At 39.1% G+C, this 17,973-nt stretch overlaps 2 protein-coding genes across 2 annotated transcripts; one reads left to right on the top strand and one right to left on the bottom strand.

Annotated features, from left to right (window-relative positions):
* Positions 1 to 2,891: 2,891 nt before the first annotated feature.
* LOC122276420 (GDSL esterase/lipase At5g45670-like) lies at positions 2,892 to 5,748 on the top strand. Its single transcript, XM_043086111.1, has 5 exons — positions 2,892 to 3,266; positions 4,286 to 4,410; positions 4,513 to 4,758; positions 4,856 to 5,111; positions 5,209 to 5,748. Exons 1-5 carry the CDS (start codon positions 3,020 to 3,022, stop codon positions 5,430 to 5,432), a joined length of 1,098 nt encoding a protein of 365 aa, XP_042942045.1. The 5' UTR covers positions 2,892 to 3,019; the 3' UTR covers positions 5,433 to 5,748.
* A 105-nt stretch (positions 5,749 to 5,853) lies between these two features.
* LOC122276419 lies at positions 5,854 to 10,073 on the bottom strand. The gene is made up of 7 exons (XM_043086110.1): positions 9,771 to 10,073; positions 8,678 to 9,289; positions 8,004 to 8,191; positions 7,138 to 7,376; positions 6,840 to 7,039; positions 6,300 to 6,425; positions 5,854 to 6,193 (listed from the first exon to the last, which is right to left on the bottom strand). The coding sequence occupies exons 1-7, from the start codon at positions 9,924 to 9,926 to the stop codon at positions 6,095 to 6,097; spliced, it is 1,620 nt and encodes a 539-aa protein (XP_042942044.1). The 5' UTR covers positions 9,927 to 10,073; the 3' UTR covers positions 5,854 to 6,094.
* Between the last annotated feature and the right edge of the window lie 7,900 nt (positions 10,074 to 17,973).

Genomic DNA, 17,973 nt, shown 5'->3' with positions numbered 1-17,973 from the left:
CAACATGCAAAACCAGTCAAGACCCCCATGTCTACGTCTGAGAAGTTCAGCGCTTTTTCTGGTCAACCATTCGAAAATTCTACGTTATATCGCAGCACAGTTGGCTCTCTGTAGTATCTATCCTTTACACGGCCTGATCTTGCCTTCGCCGTCGGGAAAGTCTGTCAATTCATGCATAGCCCCCGTGTGCCTCATTGGCAAGCAATCAAGCGAATCCTTCGCTATCTCAAGCATACGTCCACTGTCGGCTTGCAATTATCCCCATCATCTTCTGCACATCTTACAGCTTGGTCTGATGCCGATTGGGCAGGATGCCCAGATGATCGGCGTTCTACAAGTGGCTACTGCATGTTCCTCGGCTCTAATCTTGTTTCTTGGTCCTCAAAGAAACAACCAACAGTTGCTAGATCATCAACCGAAGCCGAATTTAAAGCCGTTGCAAATGCCACTGCCGAAATCATCTGGCTTCAACACCTCTGTCGTGATCTTGGTGTTCCTTTAACAAGTTCACCCCTACTATATTGCGACAACATGGGAGCCACGTACCTGTCCTCTAATCCCGTTTTCCATGCACGAACTAAGCATGTCGAAATAGATTTTCATTTCGTGCGAAATCGGGTGCAAAACAAATCCTTAAGGGTAGCCTTCATTTCTGGAAAAGATCAGCTTGCCGATCTGCTTACTAAACCTCTTTCGTCGTCTCGGTTCGCATCGCTGTGTTCAAGTCTTCAGCTCCAAACTTTGCCGCTCGACTTGAGGGGGGATGTTAAGGACAAAGTTACCCCTGCACCCACAGTGAGCAACAATACCTCACAGCAGCAGAATTTGAGTTTTATCTCTGCGTAACAAACTCTGCAGAGCATGCACAATGCACTCCTGAATATTGCACTCGTTTGATTAGCTGTCATTGTACAAACCGATCACTCCTATTTTTGTATTGAGAACATTCTGGATTTTTTGTAGCACAGCCTCTATAAAAGGCAATCATGTAATTGCTCCACATGCAGAAAATATAATAAAGAGCTTAGTATTTCAACAATACATAAGGAAAAAGATACTTTTTTTATTTTTTGATTTATACATTTGGAGTTGGAGGTTTCAAAATCAGATGCAGCTTTAACTTTGAAAGTTTGGAGCTATGCCAGTCAAGCTACAGGCATTTGGCAAGAAAAATAGACTTAAACTAATCGACTCTGGTACAAAAATATTGTCAAATTAAGTCGAGCTCGTAATTAGGAACCCTAAATATGCATGGTTAATGTCACCGACGTACGTCGCGTACGTAGGTCAATGAGGACAGCTTTGTATGAACCAACTGCGTTGAACTTTTCCTAGTAATTTGAATATTATGTTGGAGGCCAGTGCATGCCTTAACTGTGCATATATAGTACTATGGTCGTCTGCATATGCAGAATTAATGCAGATCGACCCATTTTACTCGGCATTTGACTTTACCAATTAAAACATTAATTTTGCTAGCCCCACAACCATTTATGATACATGCATGGTTGGTTTCTGCATGTTATGCATATATAAGCTATGCAAGCTAGATCGTACATACTACAACAAAAACTCCATATATAATCATTTTTATATAATTTTTATACACTTTATTAATATAATTGATTACGTCATATTTTTAATATAAAATAATTTTTTTGATCAATCACATTAATATAATACATAAAAAATAAATAAAAATAACTGTATATAACATAAGTCATACTACAACTACTACTTACAATATTGTCGGATTAATTTGTAGCAAAATCTTGTTTTTCAGCCGTTGATCATTCAATTTATTGCTTTTCCCTTTCACGCCATAAACACGTTTCTTGACGGTTTTCTAACACATTGAATTCTAAAACGCGCATGCATTGAAATGAGAGTCAGAAAGTCAACCCAAAAAAAAGGATCCAAAGATGTCATTGGCTCTACCTATTTATTGTGTGCAAGTGTTACCATCATTATTGATCATCTCAAAAAAAAAAAAAAAAAAAAAGAGAAATGCATGCGTTACCGGTATTCTTGATCCTTAGGTCGACCAAAACTTGTTCGTTTTTAAGCACTAATATTTTGATAATGTGTCATCATGATGATATGCATATATCTTGATAATGACAGCCATATGTATTGGAAAATATCCAAGCTAGCTAGCTAGTTTAACACACATGCACTCACTAATTGCCTGCGAATTAACCAGAAAGAATGACTGATGATCATCACTTTCGGAAAGGCATGCATACACTCGTTACGTAATATATATATTATAAACAAGTTTTAAAGCTCACAAGCGTAAACTCGATCTTAAGTGTTTTGACATGTTATAGTCTCAAGAGACATGCTTATCTGATCATATCTCCATTACTTTGAAAAAGGAAGAACAAGGAATAAAATATATAGGCTATAGCGATAAATAAAGTGATGAACCAGTTCAATGAAAAACTGCTGCACCTTCTGATAGCAGCAAAAACTCACTAAATTATGTACCTAGCTACGTCTTACTAAACTAAAACCGACACTGCAATATAATTTCTTCTTCTTCTTTCATTTTCCATATTTATTTCTGTTTGCTTATAACTAGATAGATGTCCCTCATTGCATGATTATGTGGTACCGACAAGACCTTTTGCTATTAAATCACTTTAAACACACAACAAATTTCAAAATCCCTATCCCATAGTGTAATCCAGTGCACCCACATGCAAGGGCTAAAAGAGCAAAGATAGGTACTGTGTCAGCGCCGTCCTTTGCCATACATTCCCACATTACATCCGCGTGAAGTTAATGCTTCTATCTAACTTCCTCAACTGTAAAAGCAAAAAACCATGGTCAAGCCTTCTCCTCAAACAATTATTTGTCTCTCTCCCCTCCACTATATATACTTCTATATACCTAGCTTTTAAATTACTCGTTCTCTCCCTCACAAACACATACATTATAAACACCTAATCGGTACTACGATCCTTTCTAGTTCCTCGGATTTTTTGTTTTGTTTTGTTTTCTACAGCTTGTTTCAATGGCGATGGAGTTTAAGAAAATGGGTGTGATGTGTGCGCTGGTTTTTGTGTTGAATATATGGTGCAAGGCAGGAGCAGAGCCTCAAGTACCTTGCTACTTCATATTTGGGGACTCCTTGGTGGATAATGGCAATAACAACCAACTCCAGTCATTGGCTAAAGCGAACTACAGGCCTTATGGGATTGACTTCCCCGCTGGACCCACCGGAAGGTTCTCCAATGGAAAAACCACTGTTGATGTTATTGGTGAGCTAGTTTTCTCTCCAAAGTTAGACCTAATCATATAAGTGTGTGTGTATGCATGCATGTATCACTCAAAGTTGTTTTTAATTAATCAGCGTGGAACTTCACATTCATATATATATGCATGATTCACGACACTTTTGTTACACCAATTTGTGACAGATACGTGGCTGCCTTCTAAGTGTTATTTATGGAAAATTCAGCTAAATACTCTTCTTTATAAGGTAGCTATTGCTATGGAGACACAGTTGAAACTATCAGCCTCATCATTATTATGAAAAAGGCAGTTCCCTGCTCAAGAAGACTACAATTTTATTTTTTGTTGTCTTTAGAAAACGAAATGTTAAATTATTCGTATTAAAGGGCGCCGAACACTGACAATTCAACCTGAATTTCAACACGAGATTATGAGTTTTCCCAGAGAAAACTCATAAGGTGTATTAAAGTGCAAAAGAAAAAAGTTCCAATAAGCTAATCAAAAGGCCATGGGAAAAGTCAAATTGTCTAAAAGCCCTGAGAATATCTGTTCTTCCCAACTAGACATCCTAATTTTTTCCAACTGATTTATTTGTTTCTAGTTTTGAAATGATTTTATAGAGTGAAAAAAGAAAAAGAAAAGAAAAAAAAAATGATTTTATAGGATACATATCTGCAGTTTTATTGCTTGAAGAGAGCAGAGGAGTTTGGGTTGTCGTTTTAGTTAGTTCAATTCCTTGAGGTCCAGAAAAGAAATACTTGCGATAAAGCACATTTCATGGAAGCATGTCTCTCTTCTCTTCCCAATCTAACAGAGTAGTTTAACATGCAAACAAAAGAAAAAGAAGAAGAAGAATTTCTCGTATCATATCTTATAGAGTGTCTGGTGCATATTAATTTCCTTGCACATGGTTCTAGTGCCTGCATTGAATCTGACACCTTTACCTTCTTTCACAAGATCTTTAAAGGGGCAACAAGTAGATTGTGGTAGTGAAAATTTTTTAGCAAAACTATGAAAGAAAACTAAATGACTTTTCCATCTACAGCTGAGCTCTTGGGCTTCGACGATTATATACCTCCCTATGTGAGTGCAAGAGGCCAAGAAATACTGGGAGGAGTGAATTATGCATCAGCAGCAGCTGGAATTAGAGAGGAAACTGGGCAGCAACTGGTACCTAAGATTTCTTGCCCCCATTTTCATTGTCATTTCATGGTTTCATTTCTTTTATGTTGTCGTTCACTCATACGTATACAATCCCTTAAAATTGTGCAGGGAAGCCGGATTAGCTTCAGTGGGCAGGTGAGAAATTACCAAAACACAGTCTCCCAAGTAGTGAACTTGCTTGGGGATGAAGATTCGGCAGCACAGTATCTAAGCAAGTGTATATACTCAGTTGGATTGGGCAGCAATGACTACCTTAACAACTATTTCATGCCCCTATACTACTCTAGTAGCAGACAGTATACACCTGAACAATACGCTGATGTTCTTATTCAACAATATAGAGAGCAAATCAGGGTCAGTTCCATATTTCTCTGATTTTTCGTTTGCAAAAAAGCTGCTTTTTTTAGTCGTTCATTTCAACAAAACTCTTTTGACATGTTTTGCTGTACAGATCATGTATGACTATGGAGCAAGGAAAATGGCCTTGTTTGGAGTTGGTCAAATAGGCTGCAGTCCAAATGAATTGGCTCAAAATAGCCCAGACGGTTCAACATGTGTACAAAGAATCAATTCTGCCAACCAAATCTTCAACAACAGGTTGAAATCTCTTGTCAATGATCTCAACAACAATCTAACAGATGCAAGAGTTATCTATATAGACGCTTATGGGATTTTCCAAGACATAATAACCAGCCCTTCATCTTTTGGTAAAAACATTTGCTTTAGTTGAAGCTGATAAGTGAAAAAAACGGGTGACATTGTTTAGGTATTCATGGTTGCATTAATTTGGAAAACTTCATGCAGGTTTCAGGGTAATAAATGTTGGGTGCTGCGGTGTAGGGAGGAACAACGGGCAAATCACATGTCTACCTAATCAAACTCCATGCCCAAACAGGAAAGAGTATCTCTTTTGGGATGCTTATCATCCAACTGAGGCAGGGAATGCGATTGTGGGAAGAAGAGCTTATAGTGCTCAATCTGCATCGGATGCTTACCCGATCGATATCCGCCGTTTAGCTCAGCTCTGAAGAGGGAGATAATGAGTGCGGTTGCAGGATAAGATCCATAGAAAGTTATGGATACTGATTTTATGTTTCACTACTATAGTTACTTTGAACCTAAGAACTTTGTTATGTATGAATGAAAGTGGTTTAGAAATATATATATATAGTTCAAGGTTTGGCTTATATGTACGATTTCTAGTTAATGATTCAGTCGACATGTACTTTCCAGTTAATCTCCATCAAACTTGATGACACCAACCATCTTCTGTGGGGTGTCTCAATTATCCATCCTCTTTCTTTAGAAAAGAATAAAAAAAGTACTTTGAAGTATGATGGGTTACATACAGAGTTCTTATGATCTTATAACATTGTTTATACTTTATACTGCTAAGTTTCTTACGTGCTCTCCTACTGCGAAAATAGGATCCATATAATTATCAAGTAATTTAGGAACGCGAACACGTAATAACATGTCATTAAATCTACGACACTATACAACATTTACACAAGCAACGTAACAAGATCGCTCTACGAAACTTAAGGCCAGTTTCTCCCATCGAATTTTCTTTAGGGCTAATAGACTCAAGAAAATCATTTGCCCAATTCATCTCTTCTAAAGATTAATACAACACTAAACAGCCAAAAGTAAGAGTGTTAAAATTATGCTTAAGCATGTGCAGTATAATTTAACGATCTTCCCGTTGAACTGCATTGGGGTCTGATATCATGTCCATCATCATCTTCTCAGGTGAATCTTCCCAACTTGCAAAAGTTTTCAAGTCAACCTGCAAGGGAAGCAAATAAACATAATATCATTGCCATTTACATCCTACATTAAAATCCTAAATTCAAAACCATATAACATCCTTTAAGCTGATATAAATAGGTTACCCTCCGTCTTTGCTCAGTGAACAGCTCTTCTCTCTTCTTATATGAATGTTGCACATCCTTTGCCCCCTTCCCACCAAATCCCCAAACTTCCACTTCTGAAATCAAAGCTTCCACAGGCAGGAAACCCTGAAATACACCAATTCACATCTCATCTTACAGAGTGAAGCTTTGCAAGTGGTATAAGTGGCATTTGCTAACATAAAGATTGCATAGCTTCCAAGATCATGCTTCTTTTATGAATTTCTATTCAAGATATATTCGGTGCATGATAGGATATTCTAATCACATCAGTTCACAAGAAAAAATATAAGATCAACAATAAAAAATAATAATTAAAATATCATGAACGAGCAGTCAAATTTCTTTCAAATATATAAAATTCAGGTTGAAAATTAGGAACAAAATGGTAGGCAGTCAGATATAAGTCACATAATAGTAATCAAAGGTAAAAATCCTATACAAAACATCACTTGATTTAAGGCAATATTGGTATCAAAACTCTTAAGGGCGGGCATAAGTCATTGCAGCATACAATTATACCTGATCTGGAAAGAGGGAACCGGGTTGGTAAGTTTTGTCTATGGCATGATGGCGAATCGTGACTCTAGAAAAATCTTCATCCACAAAGATTCTCTCATTTCCCATGGTTCCTCCAAAAGCAATTCCGACAGGTTTTCGCTTTGGCTCATATATTTTACCAGTAGCATGCAAGTGGCTATATACGAAGTTCTTGTCCTTTCCTGTCAATGGTTACTTAAGTAATTGGATGCAAGCAATTTTGCAGGAGAAAAAAGAGAAAGGAAATGATCCCCCTTCACACTCCCTCTATGTCACATACCAGTTGATGATAACACATGGAAGACTGGACTTATGGCATACAAGCATCCAGAGCTTCCGTAGAACAGATCCCCATTTTGAAACCCACTCTGCATAAGTGCACCAACAATCCATTTCCTAAGATTGGTGCCACTCTCATTAGCATCTCCTGAACTTGCAGAAATCAACATCAACAATGGACCTTTGTATCCTTCAATATTAGACCAGAATCGGTTCAAGCCTCTCCCATGAAGAGATGACCTACAGAGCAGTAGCAAATGCTAAAGAACAAATTCTGCATATGCATTTGCATCTAGAAGTATAGAGGATGATAACATGGTCAACTTAATGATTTCATCTCCCTTTTGAATGAATTATTAAGGAAAGAAAACAATAATAAAATTTGTGGTAGAAAAGAATAAGCTTAAAGGGTGTTAAATAGAATAGAAAAACTTATCTTTTTTTTTTTTTATATGTAAGTAACGACTTATGAAAAGTCATAGCCACAAAATGCAGAAGTAGTGAATATAATATGGAAATATGCACCATGAACAACAATTATATTTTAACAGGAGCTAAAAACTTAGGTTCTAAAGTGAAACTTGGTTTTTGAAATAACAAATTGTGAACACCATAAGTACCAGGTGGCTGCTTGTTATAGCCAGCCATACTAAGGACGGAAGTTTACTTATCTGACAGAATCTGGACAAGTAAAACTATATAACACCTCAGGCAACAATCAAGTAAGAAATGCCAAAGCAATTTAATTTCCCGAGCGGATGACAATTCCTATTTGAGGACCCCCATAGACCATTAACAATGTCAACCAGCATAACATGTGATAGGCAACAGTTGAGTAAAGTAAGATCAATGAGTAAGATGACAAACTGATAAAGTAGGTTGTCATGTGTTCCATCACCAGTGCTTGGAAAGCAAACTTGTGAGATCTCTTCACTTATGGTACTTCTGAGTGTAAGGGAAATTGCCCATGCCCTTCCCCGGGTTAAAAGGAAAGAATTGCATGTCTTAGTTGAGGAAAGTTCTCCTACTGACGAACTTGAAGAAGCACATTCATTCTGAAATAGATTAAGAAAAAACATTGGTCCAAGGATTTCTTCTAATCAAATAATATATAATGTGTGTGTGTGTGTGTGTGTGTGTGGTTTACTCCATAATCATCATGCCAAAGAAAGCTCATGGGATATAATTATGCTTAGCAGTTTCAGAGTGGCAACTGGCATAAACTGCTTGGTTTACCATGCCCCCATGAAGTGGAGATCACTAGTTTGACTCTTCCCATCCCCTTATGACCAAACGCCAAGCATTGACTCACCATTAAACTGTTTTTTTTCATAAGTGCACCATTAAACTCTGTTGAAATCGCAAGCCAAATTGGAAGTTGTGGCATTTAAGAAGGTTTAGGAGGAATATGTTTTGATATTTGTAAGAAAATGAATATCTTTCAATAAATAAAATGATCATATGCACAATGCTACCGCATATAGATGGACGGACTCATGAAGGTCATTAATTTTCAAACTCAAAAGAAAGCAATGAGATACCTCTGCCGCGCGAAAGTTTTGGAGTCTCGCATGGACAAATTGTGTCAAGCAATCCGGGAGGCACTGGGCCGTTTTAATAGCCCATGTCAGAAACTTACCGACAGGAAGTTGAACCTCCAAGCCCAAGACATCACAATACCACACATTCAAGCCACTGCCAACTTCAGTACACGACGTGACAGCTGATAATACCAGATGACTGATGTCCGGAAGACATAGATTTGCTTTTGCCTTGGAACTTCTCGATGTTCTGACATCCCACGACATAGTCCAACACATCCAAAGAAGCATATGCACATCGCTTGCCAAAAGTGAACCGTTTATCTTACAGTCAGCCTCATCAGATTCAAAGTCCAATTTCAAAGGAAGACCCGCTTTTGTCACCGTCGCAGCATACATTTTGAGTAATGCATTAAGTGACATTGATGCCGACATCCTTCCACAGCACTTAATATAACCTCTAACAAACTCGACCCAACTTACTCCCCCTTTCTGGGGCATGAAAAATACCTCAACAATGGATGAGCTGAGATTATCCAAAAACACAAGGAAGGTATCGGGCATCTTGGGTGCTTCAGAGATCAGGTTTTCATACGCAAAGCAGAAGCATTGCTGCAACCATTAAGTTTCTATATTAGAACAAAACGAAAAACCATGAGACCTATAATGAAGGTTAAGTTCAATAGACAAAAATAAACAATTGTTGAAGAAAACAAAAAAAAGGAGTAAAAAATAAAAAAGAATCTAAATGTTTGGGGTGAAGTTGATTTTTTTTTTTTTTCCTGAAATTGTGAAAAAGAGTGAAAACCAACATAGCCAGCCTTTGAAACTCCATTGAAACCATGCAACAATTCGGCCAAGTTGATTCAAGTTTTCATTTTCCCGAAGAAAAAAAGTAAAGTCCAAAGATTTCTTTTCCATTCACTTTTCATCGGCTCCCGCGGCAGCCAAATCGAGCGCATAAGACCCAATAATTCGGCTTTCCTTGGAAAGAGTTCTTGCATGAAGAAAGATAATAGAGGCATAGATGATAGAATAGGGAATTGAATTAAATTCGGGCTGCAAGGCCTAGATGTCCTTAGTGTTATTGTACCTGCAAGCTTTTGAGGGGAACTACATTTGATTGGGGATCGGCAAGCCTGGAAAAAGCTTGCTGTAGCATAGGAAGAGCTCCTGTAGAAGCCGCTAAGGTTTCGACCTCTCGCTGTTCGGTCGACACCTTCTGGCTCGTCGAACTCGATGCTCCCATCCTCGCTGCCGCTGCGATTTTCTTCTCAAAAACCAGTATTTTGTCGCGAGGTTTCTTTTCTCTGATCGTCCCCGTTTGGTCATCGACAAGACGAAAAGATTTCCTATAACCGATTAGCACCGCTTCGTGTATGTTTTGGTTGGAAGTTTCTCGTGAACAGTAAAAAAGCCGAATGAAATAAAAAGTGCTCCAAGTTTTTGGGTAAATAAAAATGTAGCGGCCCAATTTCTATCTTAAAATGTAGGCCTGCTTGGTGGGGGCCCGCAGCCGGGCCAGGCCGGTCAATATGTTAGGCCCCCACCTAAGGTGGGCAAGCGCATCCTTGTATATGACAGTGGATGAGTGCCGGAGTGGACCTTGGGCCGACTCTTTTTACCCATCCGCCCAACTCAATATATTTATATATATATTTTATATTTCATTTATATATATATATATCAAAACTATGTCAGTTAGACTAACGGCATCGTTTAACCAAGTATGTATAACTTAAATGACAAATCTACCCCTCATTTTCTCCCCTCTCCCCCATCTCTCGAATATCTCTAATGCTCTATGAGTCTCTTTGAGCTTTGGTTGCCGTTGTGATGTGGTCGTAGCCCATAGCCATCGCTCAATTTCTACTCTCAACTCTCAGACAAGAATTGGCTGCTCATGTCTCCATAATAATGGTTCTCCGACCATTATTTTTATCTCTCTCACTCTCTATTGGCCACTTACATATCTATTGGCTCATTTGATCGGTCACGACCACCAGTGGGCCGACAACCCATAAGCCAATCCATCCTTCGTGTATTCTGACAAGGTTATTGATAAATGGATAATTTTGTTATTTTTAATACTCTTAACATAGTGGGTTGAGTGAACTTTATCTATTAAAATAAGAGTATTAGTTAAATAATGTGCATTAACTCTAACTTGTGAAATAACTATTTACATTTAAGTAATTATAAACTTCATGTTCTCCTGTCAAAAGCACTTAACTCACATGAATATGGTCTAATTATTATTCTTATCAACTAATGGACTGGCCGGTGTTAATTACAACTTATAATGAGGTGTGGCCCAATGCAGGATTGAAGCCAACATGAGGATGCACAAAGTGTCAATATTGCGAAAGGTTGGTTCGTATGCGTTTCAACATCGAATAATTTTTTCTAAGTTCTGATTTGCTGGGGTCCTCTCCTAGCAGCAGGGTGAGGTTTTTTCTCTCTTGAAGAGTTTGGTCTCTTAAGCTAGAATACTAGTTTGAAGAGGATATGGAAGAGGAGCTAGCAACGAAATGGAAAGCACTCAGTCTCACTGAGAAGGAACAAGGAGCAGTGGTGATCTCTCAGAGCTCAAAGGATAGAATGGTGCAATAAGGACAACACTGCCTGCTGGCAATGATCATAGCTGAGAGACCTGTTAACAAAGAGGCTTTTAAAAGCACTATGTCCAAAGTCTGGAAATGCAAAAGCTGGATGCAATTTTCTGAAGTAGGGAGTAACAAATATCTGGTAGAATTTCATCTACCACAGGATCTAGAACAGGTGCTAAATGGAAGACCATGGTCTTTCGATAGATGGCTGGTGTGTCTGCATGCTTTTGATGGAGAGAAGTCAGTAAAGGAGATCCCTTTCTCCATGGAGTTTTTCTGGGTACAGGCACACAATACACCCCTTGCAAGCATGAACTTGGATGTAGGCCATCAGATAGGTAATGGCATTGGAAAGTGTCTAGAAGTACAAGCTGATGACAGAGGGATATGCTGGGGAGAATTCATACGGATGAAGGTAGAGTTGGATATTACAAAGCCTATTGAAAGGGGATTGTTCCTTATCAGTGAGGGAAAGAAATCATGGATTGATTTAAAATATGAAAGACTCCCTAATCTGTGCTTTAGGTGTGGATGTATAAAACACAATGTTCAAGGCTGTTCTGCTGCCAACACAAGGAGTGACACGGTGCAATATGGAGCATGGTTAAGAGCTCCAGTAACCAGGTCTGCAGATGGGGAGAAGAAAAAATATGGTACAAACAATAACAGGCAGGACCACGTTGAACAGCCATGGAGGACAGGAAAGGAGGTCAGGGATGACTCATTTACCAAGGACTCTGACAGCTCACCAACCATGCAGACACCTAACCTGACTGATGCAGACAACCCAGGTGCTCGAGGAGGAAACAAGAAGCCCCTTTTCACTCCATCTCCTGCAAAAGGTACCAATTCTCCTGTTAAGGAAATAGTAAGGCTACCTATGAATAATGTTACTACTGAGTATGTTAACCAATCTGAACCGGGCTTGATGGGAAATAGTAACAAGATAAGCCAAACAACAACTGACATGCAAGCTGGCCCAAAATTAGAGTCTCAGTCGACACAAATGGATCAAGGCCACACAAATGGGCTTAAAGACCAGGTCTCCTCCCTAGCCTCCTTTGTATCAGATCAGGTGCAAGTACTGCATGAACTAAGGAGGAAGACTACTTGGAAAAGAAAGGCCCGTGACAGAAGGTTGGATACTTCTCCTGATGATGCAGCCAGCAACAAAGAAAACATCCAACAAGGAACAAGGAAAAGACTAAACCAGAATGAGTTGCATACTGTCATGGTACACGGGAAAAAAATCAAAAAGGAGAGAGTGGAACCAGAGAAGAAGGGGGATGAAGAAATGGTGGTGGCTGGAACCCAGCCCCACCAGAAATTATGAGTTGTATAAGCTAGAACTGCCGAGGGCTTGGGAACCCTCGGACAGTGAACAACCTGCATTTTTTAGTGCAGTCAAAGTATCCCACTTTTGTTTTCTTAATGGAAACAAAGAGTAACAGAGCTAGAGTTGAAGCAGTTAAAAGTTTCTTACAGTTTGAAAACAGTTTCGTGGTTGGGGCAAGGGGAATGAAAGGTGGACTAGCTTTTCTTTGGAAGAATACAGTAGAGGCAGAGGTGATTTCCTACACAGACTCACACATCTCATTGAAAGTGTCCAATGGACATGCACCTGCATGGGTTCTAACTGGCTTTTATGGCAACCCTGTCACAGAAGCCAGAAGGGGCAGCTGGGCCCTTTTGGAAACTTTGAACCCTAGTACAAGTTTAGGCTGGTTTTGTGTTGGAGATTTTAATGAAATTCTACAATTTGCTGAGAAAAAGGGAGGCCCTGTAAGACCACCAAAACAAATAGAAAGGTTCCAAAAAGCAATTGATAATTGTGGCCTGTCTGATATGGGGTATAGTGGTAGTAAATTCACGTGGAATAATGGGAGACAAGGAACAGCCTTCATAAAGGAAAGACTGGACAGGGCTTTTTGTAATGGAAGGTGGTCAGACCTTTACACTGAAGCAAGGGTTGTCATACTCCCAACTCTTAACTCTGACCATAGGCCATTATGGGTCACTTTTGAGAAATTTCCAAGTCCAGCCCCCTTGGCCAATAAGCCCTTCAGGTTTGAGGCAAAATGGTTACTTGATGAAGAGTGCCACCAGCTAGTAGCAACCTCATGGAAAATTCCTAGACTTATCAGAGGCAAAATGGAACACATGGTAGCAGGGCTTCAGCTATGTAAGGAGCAACTGCTCAAATGGAGTGGCAAGAGGTTTGGAAACAAAAGAAAAGAGTTAAAAGACAAGATGGAAGCATTGGCTCAGCTCCAAAACAGAAACTCAGGGGAATTAAATGAGCAAATAAGACACCTTCAGAGAGACATAAATACAGGCCTAGAGGAGGAAAACATCAAGTGGAAGCAAAGAGCCAAGAAGAAATGGTTGAAGGAGGGAGACAGAAACACCAACTTTTTCCACCAAGCAGCTACACACAGAAGGAAAACAAACTTCATTAGAGAACTTCTTGATAACCAGAACCAGCTGGTAGACTCAACAGAAGGAAGCAATGGACTCTTTCAAGCCTACTACACTGAGCTTTTCACCTCTTCGAGGCCCAATCTAGAATCTGAATGTGTTTCTTCTTTGGAAGCTAAAGTCACAGATTTACACAATGTGCAACTAACCAAAACCTTCACTAGACAGGAAGTCGAAGAGGCAATTTTTCACATGGAGGGACTGAGCTCACCAGGACCCGATGGCTTCCCTGCCATCTTCTATCAAAAAAACTGGAGTATTGTTGGGGACCAAGTCACAGAAGCAATTCTCAATGTACTGAATTCTGAAGGTAGCCTGGAAGGGATCAACAATACCCTCATAACCTTGATTCCAAAGAAGAAGGAGGCTTCAAGGGTAACAGACTTTAGACCTATTTCTCTTTGTAATGTAACCTATAAGATCATTTCTAAGATGGTTGCAAATAGATTGAAGAAAGTTCTGCCCTGTATTATTTCACCTTCCCAGTCAGCTTTCATTCCTCATAGATTGATTTCTGATAACATAGTGGTGGCCTTTGAGGCTCTACATACTATGAAGTGTAAAATGGCAGGTAAAGAAGGTTACATGGCTCTAAAACTTGATATGAGCAAGGCGTACGACCGAGTGGAGTGGAGTTTTCTCAGAGCAATTCTCTACAAAATGGGTTTTTGCAGTAAATGGGTTGAAATGGTGATGAATTGTGTGGAAACAGTAAAGTACTCCCTCCTTGTGAATGGAACAGTTCAACCTCAATTCTCTCCATCCCGAGGCATAAGGCAGGGTGATCCTCTATCACCCTACCTTTTCATCATATGCGCAGAGGCTTTGAGCAACCTGTTAACTAAAGCTGAGGAAAGAAGGCAGTTACATGGTATCCTAGTAGCCAGAGGTCAGCTGAAAGTTTCTCACCTTTTCTTCGCGGATGATAGTCTGGTTTTTTGTAAAGCACAAGCTGATGAATGGGTTAGGTTGATTAGATTGCTGAAATGTTATGAGATGGCCTCGGGGCAAAGGCTGAATATTGAGAAAACATCAATCATATTCAGCAAAAATACAGCTAAAGTTACTCAGGATTATATCACTTCAATTGCAGGGGTGAGGACAACAATGACATATGAAAGATACTTGGGATTACCTTCAGTGGTGGGTCGGCACAAGGTCAGAACATTTAAGGCCATTCTTGACAATATAACACAGAAATTGAACAGCAGGTTTATCAAGCCTCTCACTTTGGCAGGGAAAGAGATATACCTCAAAGCAGTGGTTCAAGCACTGCCAACCTTCACAATGAGTGTATTCAAGTTGCCTCTAAGTCTACTACAAGCAATCAACAGGGCTATGGCCAAATTTTGGTGGGGTCAGCAAGAAAAAGAAAGAAAAATCCACTGGGTATCTTGGAAGAAGTTGGGGCATTCGAAGAGTGATGGGGGGTTAGGCTTCAGAGATTTAGAAATCTTCAACAAAGCGCTTCTCTCAAAGCAATGTTGGAGAATTCTACAGGATCCTAATTCACTGGCAGCACAGGTGATTAAAGCGAAGTATTTCCCCAAATCCTCATTCCTACAAGCCAAGGTGGGGTCAAAACCTTCCTACGTGTGGAGGAGTCTACTAGCTGCCAGACATGTGGTTGAAAAGGAGTCCTTCTGGAGAATAGGTACAGGGGAGAAAGCTAAAATATGGAAAGACAAGTGGATCCTCAAGCCTGCACCCACCAAGCCTTCGAGCACTCAGAGAATACTTGGACCAAATGCCACTGTTTCAGAGCTTATTGATCCTCAAAATAAGTGCTGGAAAGAGGGGCTAGTCAAGGACGTTTTTGACAAGGAGGAAGCTGCCATAATCCTTAGGACACCTATAAGTACTCTCAGAACAGAAGACAAGCTAATATGGAAGGGTCCAAAAGGACTTTTTTTCTGTTCGAAGTGCTTACCACCTGGAAAAATCAAATGAGGAAGCCATCAAGGGTCAAGCTTCTTCGAGTACCAATGCCAACTCTATATGGAAGAAACTCTGGAAACTTGAAGTTACTCCAAATGAAAAAATGTTCCTCTGGCGTGCATGCCAGGAAGCCCTCCCAACCAAAGCAAACCTCTATAAAAGGAAAGTGGTGTCAAACCCTTTGTGTCCTATATGCCAGAGAGAGGAGGAAAATTCAGTACATGTCCTATGGTCGTGTGAAGCTACCAGGGATGTATGGGGACAATGCTCAAAAAGTCTACAAAAGTGCTCACTAACTCATATCCCCATGATTTATCTTGTAGAATTTTTGTTTCAGAGCCTCAATGAGGAAGAACTAAAAGAATTCGCTATAGTTGCCCGGATGTTGTGGCTTAGGAGAAATGCATACCTTTTTAACCAAGAATTCTGGCCACCAAAGAAAATCCTTAGAGAAGTGGATGATAGAGCACGATTGGAACAAGGGGAGCCAGGAGGGGTTAGCATACAGGAGAAAAGAAAGGACATCACGGCTACTAGTGGGACTGACTGGAGGCCACCACCTAAGGACTGGTTTAAAGTTAACTGGGATGGGGCTATAAATGAGGCACAAGGCACGGTTGGGGTTGGGGTGGTCGTAAGGGATAGCCAAGGTATGGTCATTGCAACTCAAAGACAGAGGAAATCCCTTTACACAGAACCTCTGTTGGCAGAGTCCTATGGAGCTCTGGTTGCTGTCAATTTTGCAAGGGATCTGGGGCTGGCAAATATTATACTAGAAGGGGACTCACTCGAGGCTGTACAAGCATTGCAGAAGAATCGGGAAGTATGGTGCAGCTCTAGCATGTTTCTCTATGAAGCCAGGTTGGTTCTCTCAAGGTTTGCAAGGTGGGAAGTCTCTCATGTTAGGAGAGATGGGAATACAATGGCTCACCTTCTTGCAAAGGATGCTCTTTCTATTTCAGATTGTATTGTTACTATGGAGGAACTTCCTCTATGTATTTTATGCTCTTTGGAATGAAAGGATCAAAAGGTTGTTATGCCTTCAAAAAAAAAAAAAAAAAACTTGTGACTTGTTGAAGCAAAAATTTGAGAGGGAACTAAGGCCAGTCCATGCTATTAGAGGTGTAATCGGTTCGGTTCGGTTTGGTTTTGAACAAAATTTAGGACCGAACCGGTATGCATCGATTTTACATTTTTCAAAACCAATTATGCACCGGTTATCCTACAAAATCGATATTCCGATTTTATCGATTTTCGGTCTGATTTTACTTATTTTAATGTACTATATTATATATTATATAATATAGTATATTATAGTATATAATACTATAGTGATAATATGTTGTAGTATATTATAATATATATTATAATTGTATTATAAACTATGATGATATATTATAATATAGAATATAATGATATATTATAGTATACTATAATATATAGTGATATAGTATAAGTATAACTATTAATATGCACTATATAATATTAGTATAACTATCAATATAATAAATAAAATGATATAATATTTTAAAATTTAATATTATATTAATTAGTAATTTATCATATAATACAAAACTATTTTATATATAATTATATATTATATACAATAAAAATAAATAAAATATATGTATAAACTGGTCTGGTTAGGTCCGGTCCAGTTTTAGAAAAAGGAAAATCAGAACTTGACCTATTGTGACCGGTTTTAAGAAAAATAAAACCGGTACCGAACCGAACCAAACCAAACTTAGGACTGGACCGATCCCACCGGTTTGGTCCGGTCTACCGGTTTATCGATTTATTTTTACACCCCTACATGCTGTAAAGTAACTAAGTCCATATCCATAATTGAAGCCCATTTAAAGAAGCTAAAACTTGAGAAGGCCACATGAAGGACTCAGCACAACCAAACTTGATAAACACATACGATTATTCTGAGGAATTTGGGAATCACGAGAAGCAGAAAAATGAGATAATTATGCATGATGGAGAAGCTATGATCCGTGACAATGAGAGAAGATTTTGGGTATAAAAGGAAGAGAAATCTTCAGGTGAAGGGGTCATTGAGTTTCCAACTATTTTTATTTGTCATTTTATTTCTCCTGCTTTGTTCAGATGGCATCTTTGGGATTTTTCTTATTTTCATTTTAGTATTTTACTAGCTTTTGATGAAGATAATCGGCTAAGCTTGAAGCTTGGGTTGTGGTAAAAATCTTCTTTTATTCTCCATTTTTACTGGATTTTTCATGTAGACATTTTAAGTTTCCTATTATT

This window comes from Carya illinoinensis, chromosome 9 (assembly GCF_018687715.1).
Source record: "Carya illinoinensis cultivar Pawnee chromosome 9, C.illinoinensisPawnee_v1, whole genome shotgun sequence".
Taxonomy (NCBI): Eukaryota; Viridiplantae; Streptophyta; class Magnoliopsida; order Fagales; family Juglandaceae; genus Carya; species Carya illinoinensis.
The sequence above is the reverse complement of the archived record's forward strand: the minus strand, read 5'-3'. Positions and strand labels throughout refer to the sequence as shown.

Bases quoted from the DNA above. Each gene is read 5' to 3' on its own strand.
- LOC122276420 (XM_043086111.1), top strand. From the start codon at position 3,020: ATGGCGATGGAGTTTAAGAAAATGGGTGTGATGTGTGCGCTGGTTTTT. The intron at 3,267-4,285 runs GTGAGCTAGTTT...TTCCATCTACAG, and splicing joins AACCACTGTTGATGTTATTG to CTGAGCTCTTGGGCTTCGAC. The intron at 4,411-4,512 runs GTACCTAAGATT...AAAATTGTGCAG, and splicing joins AGGAAACTGGGCAGCAACTG to GGAAGCCGGATTAGCTTCAG.
- LOC122276419 (XM_043086110.1), bottom strand. From the start codon at position 9,926: ATGGGAGCATCGAGTTCGACGAGCCAGAAGGTGTCGACCGAACAGCGA. The intron at 6,426-6,839 runs GTATAATTGTAT...GGTGTATTTCAG, and splicing joins GTTCCCTCTTTCCAGATCAG to GGTTTCCTGCCTGTGGAAGC. The intron at 6,194-6,299 runs GTAACCTATTTA...CTTCCCTTGCAG, and splicing joins TCACTGAGCAAAGACGGAGG to GTTGACTTGAAAACTTTTGC.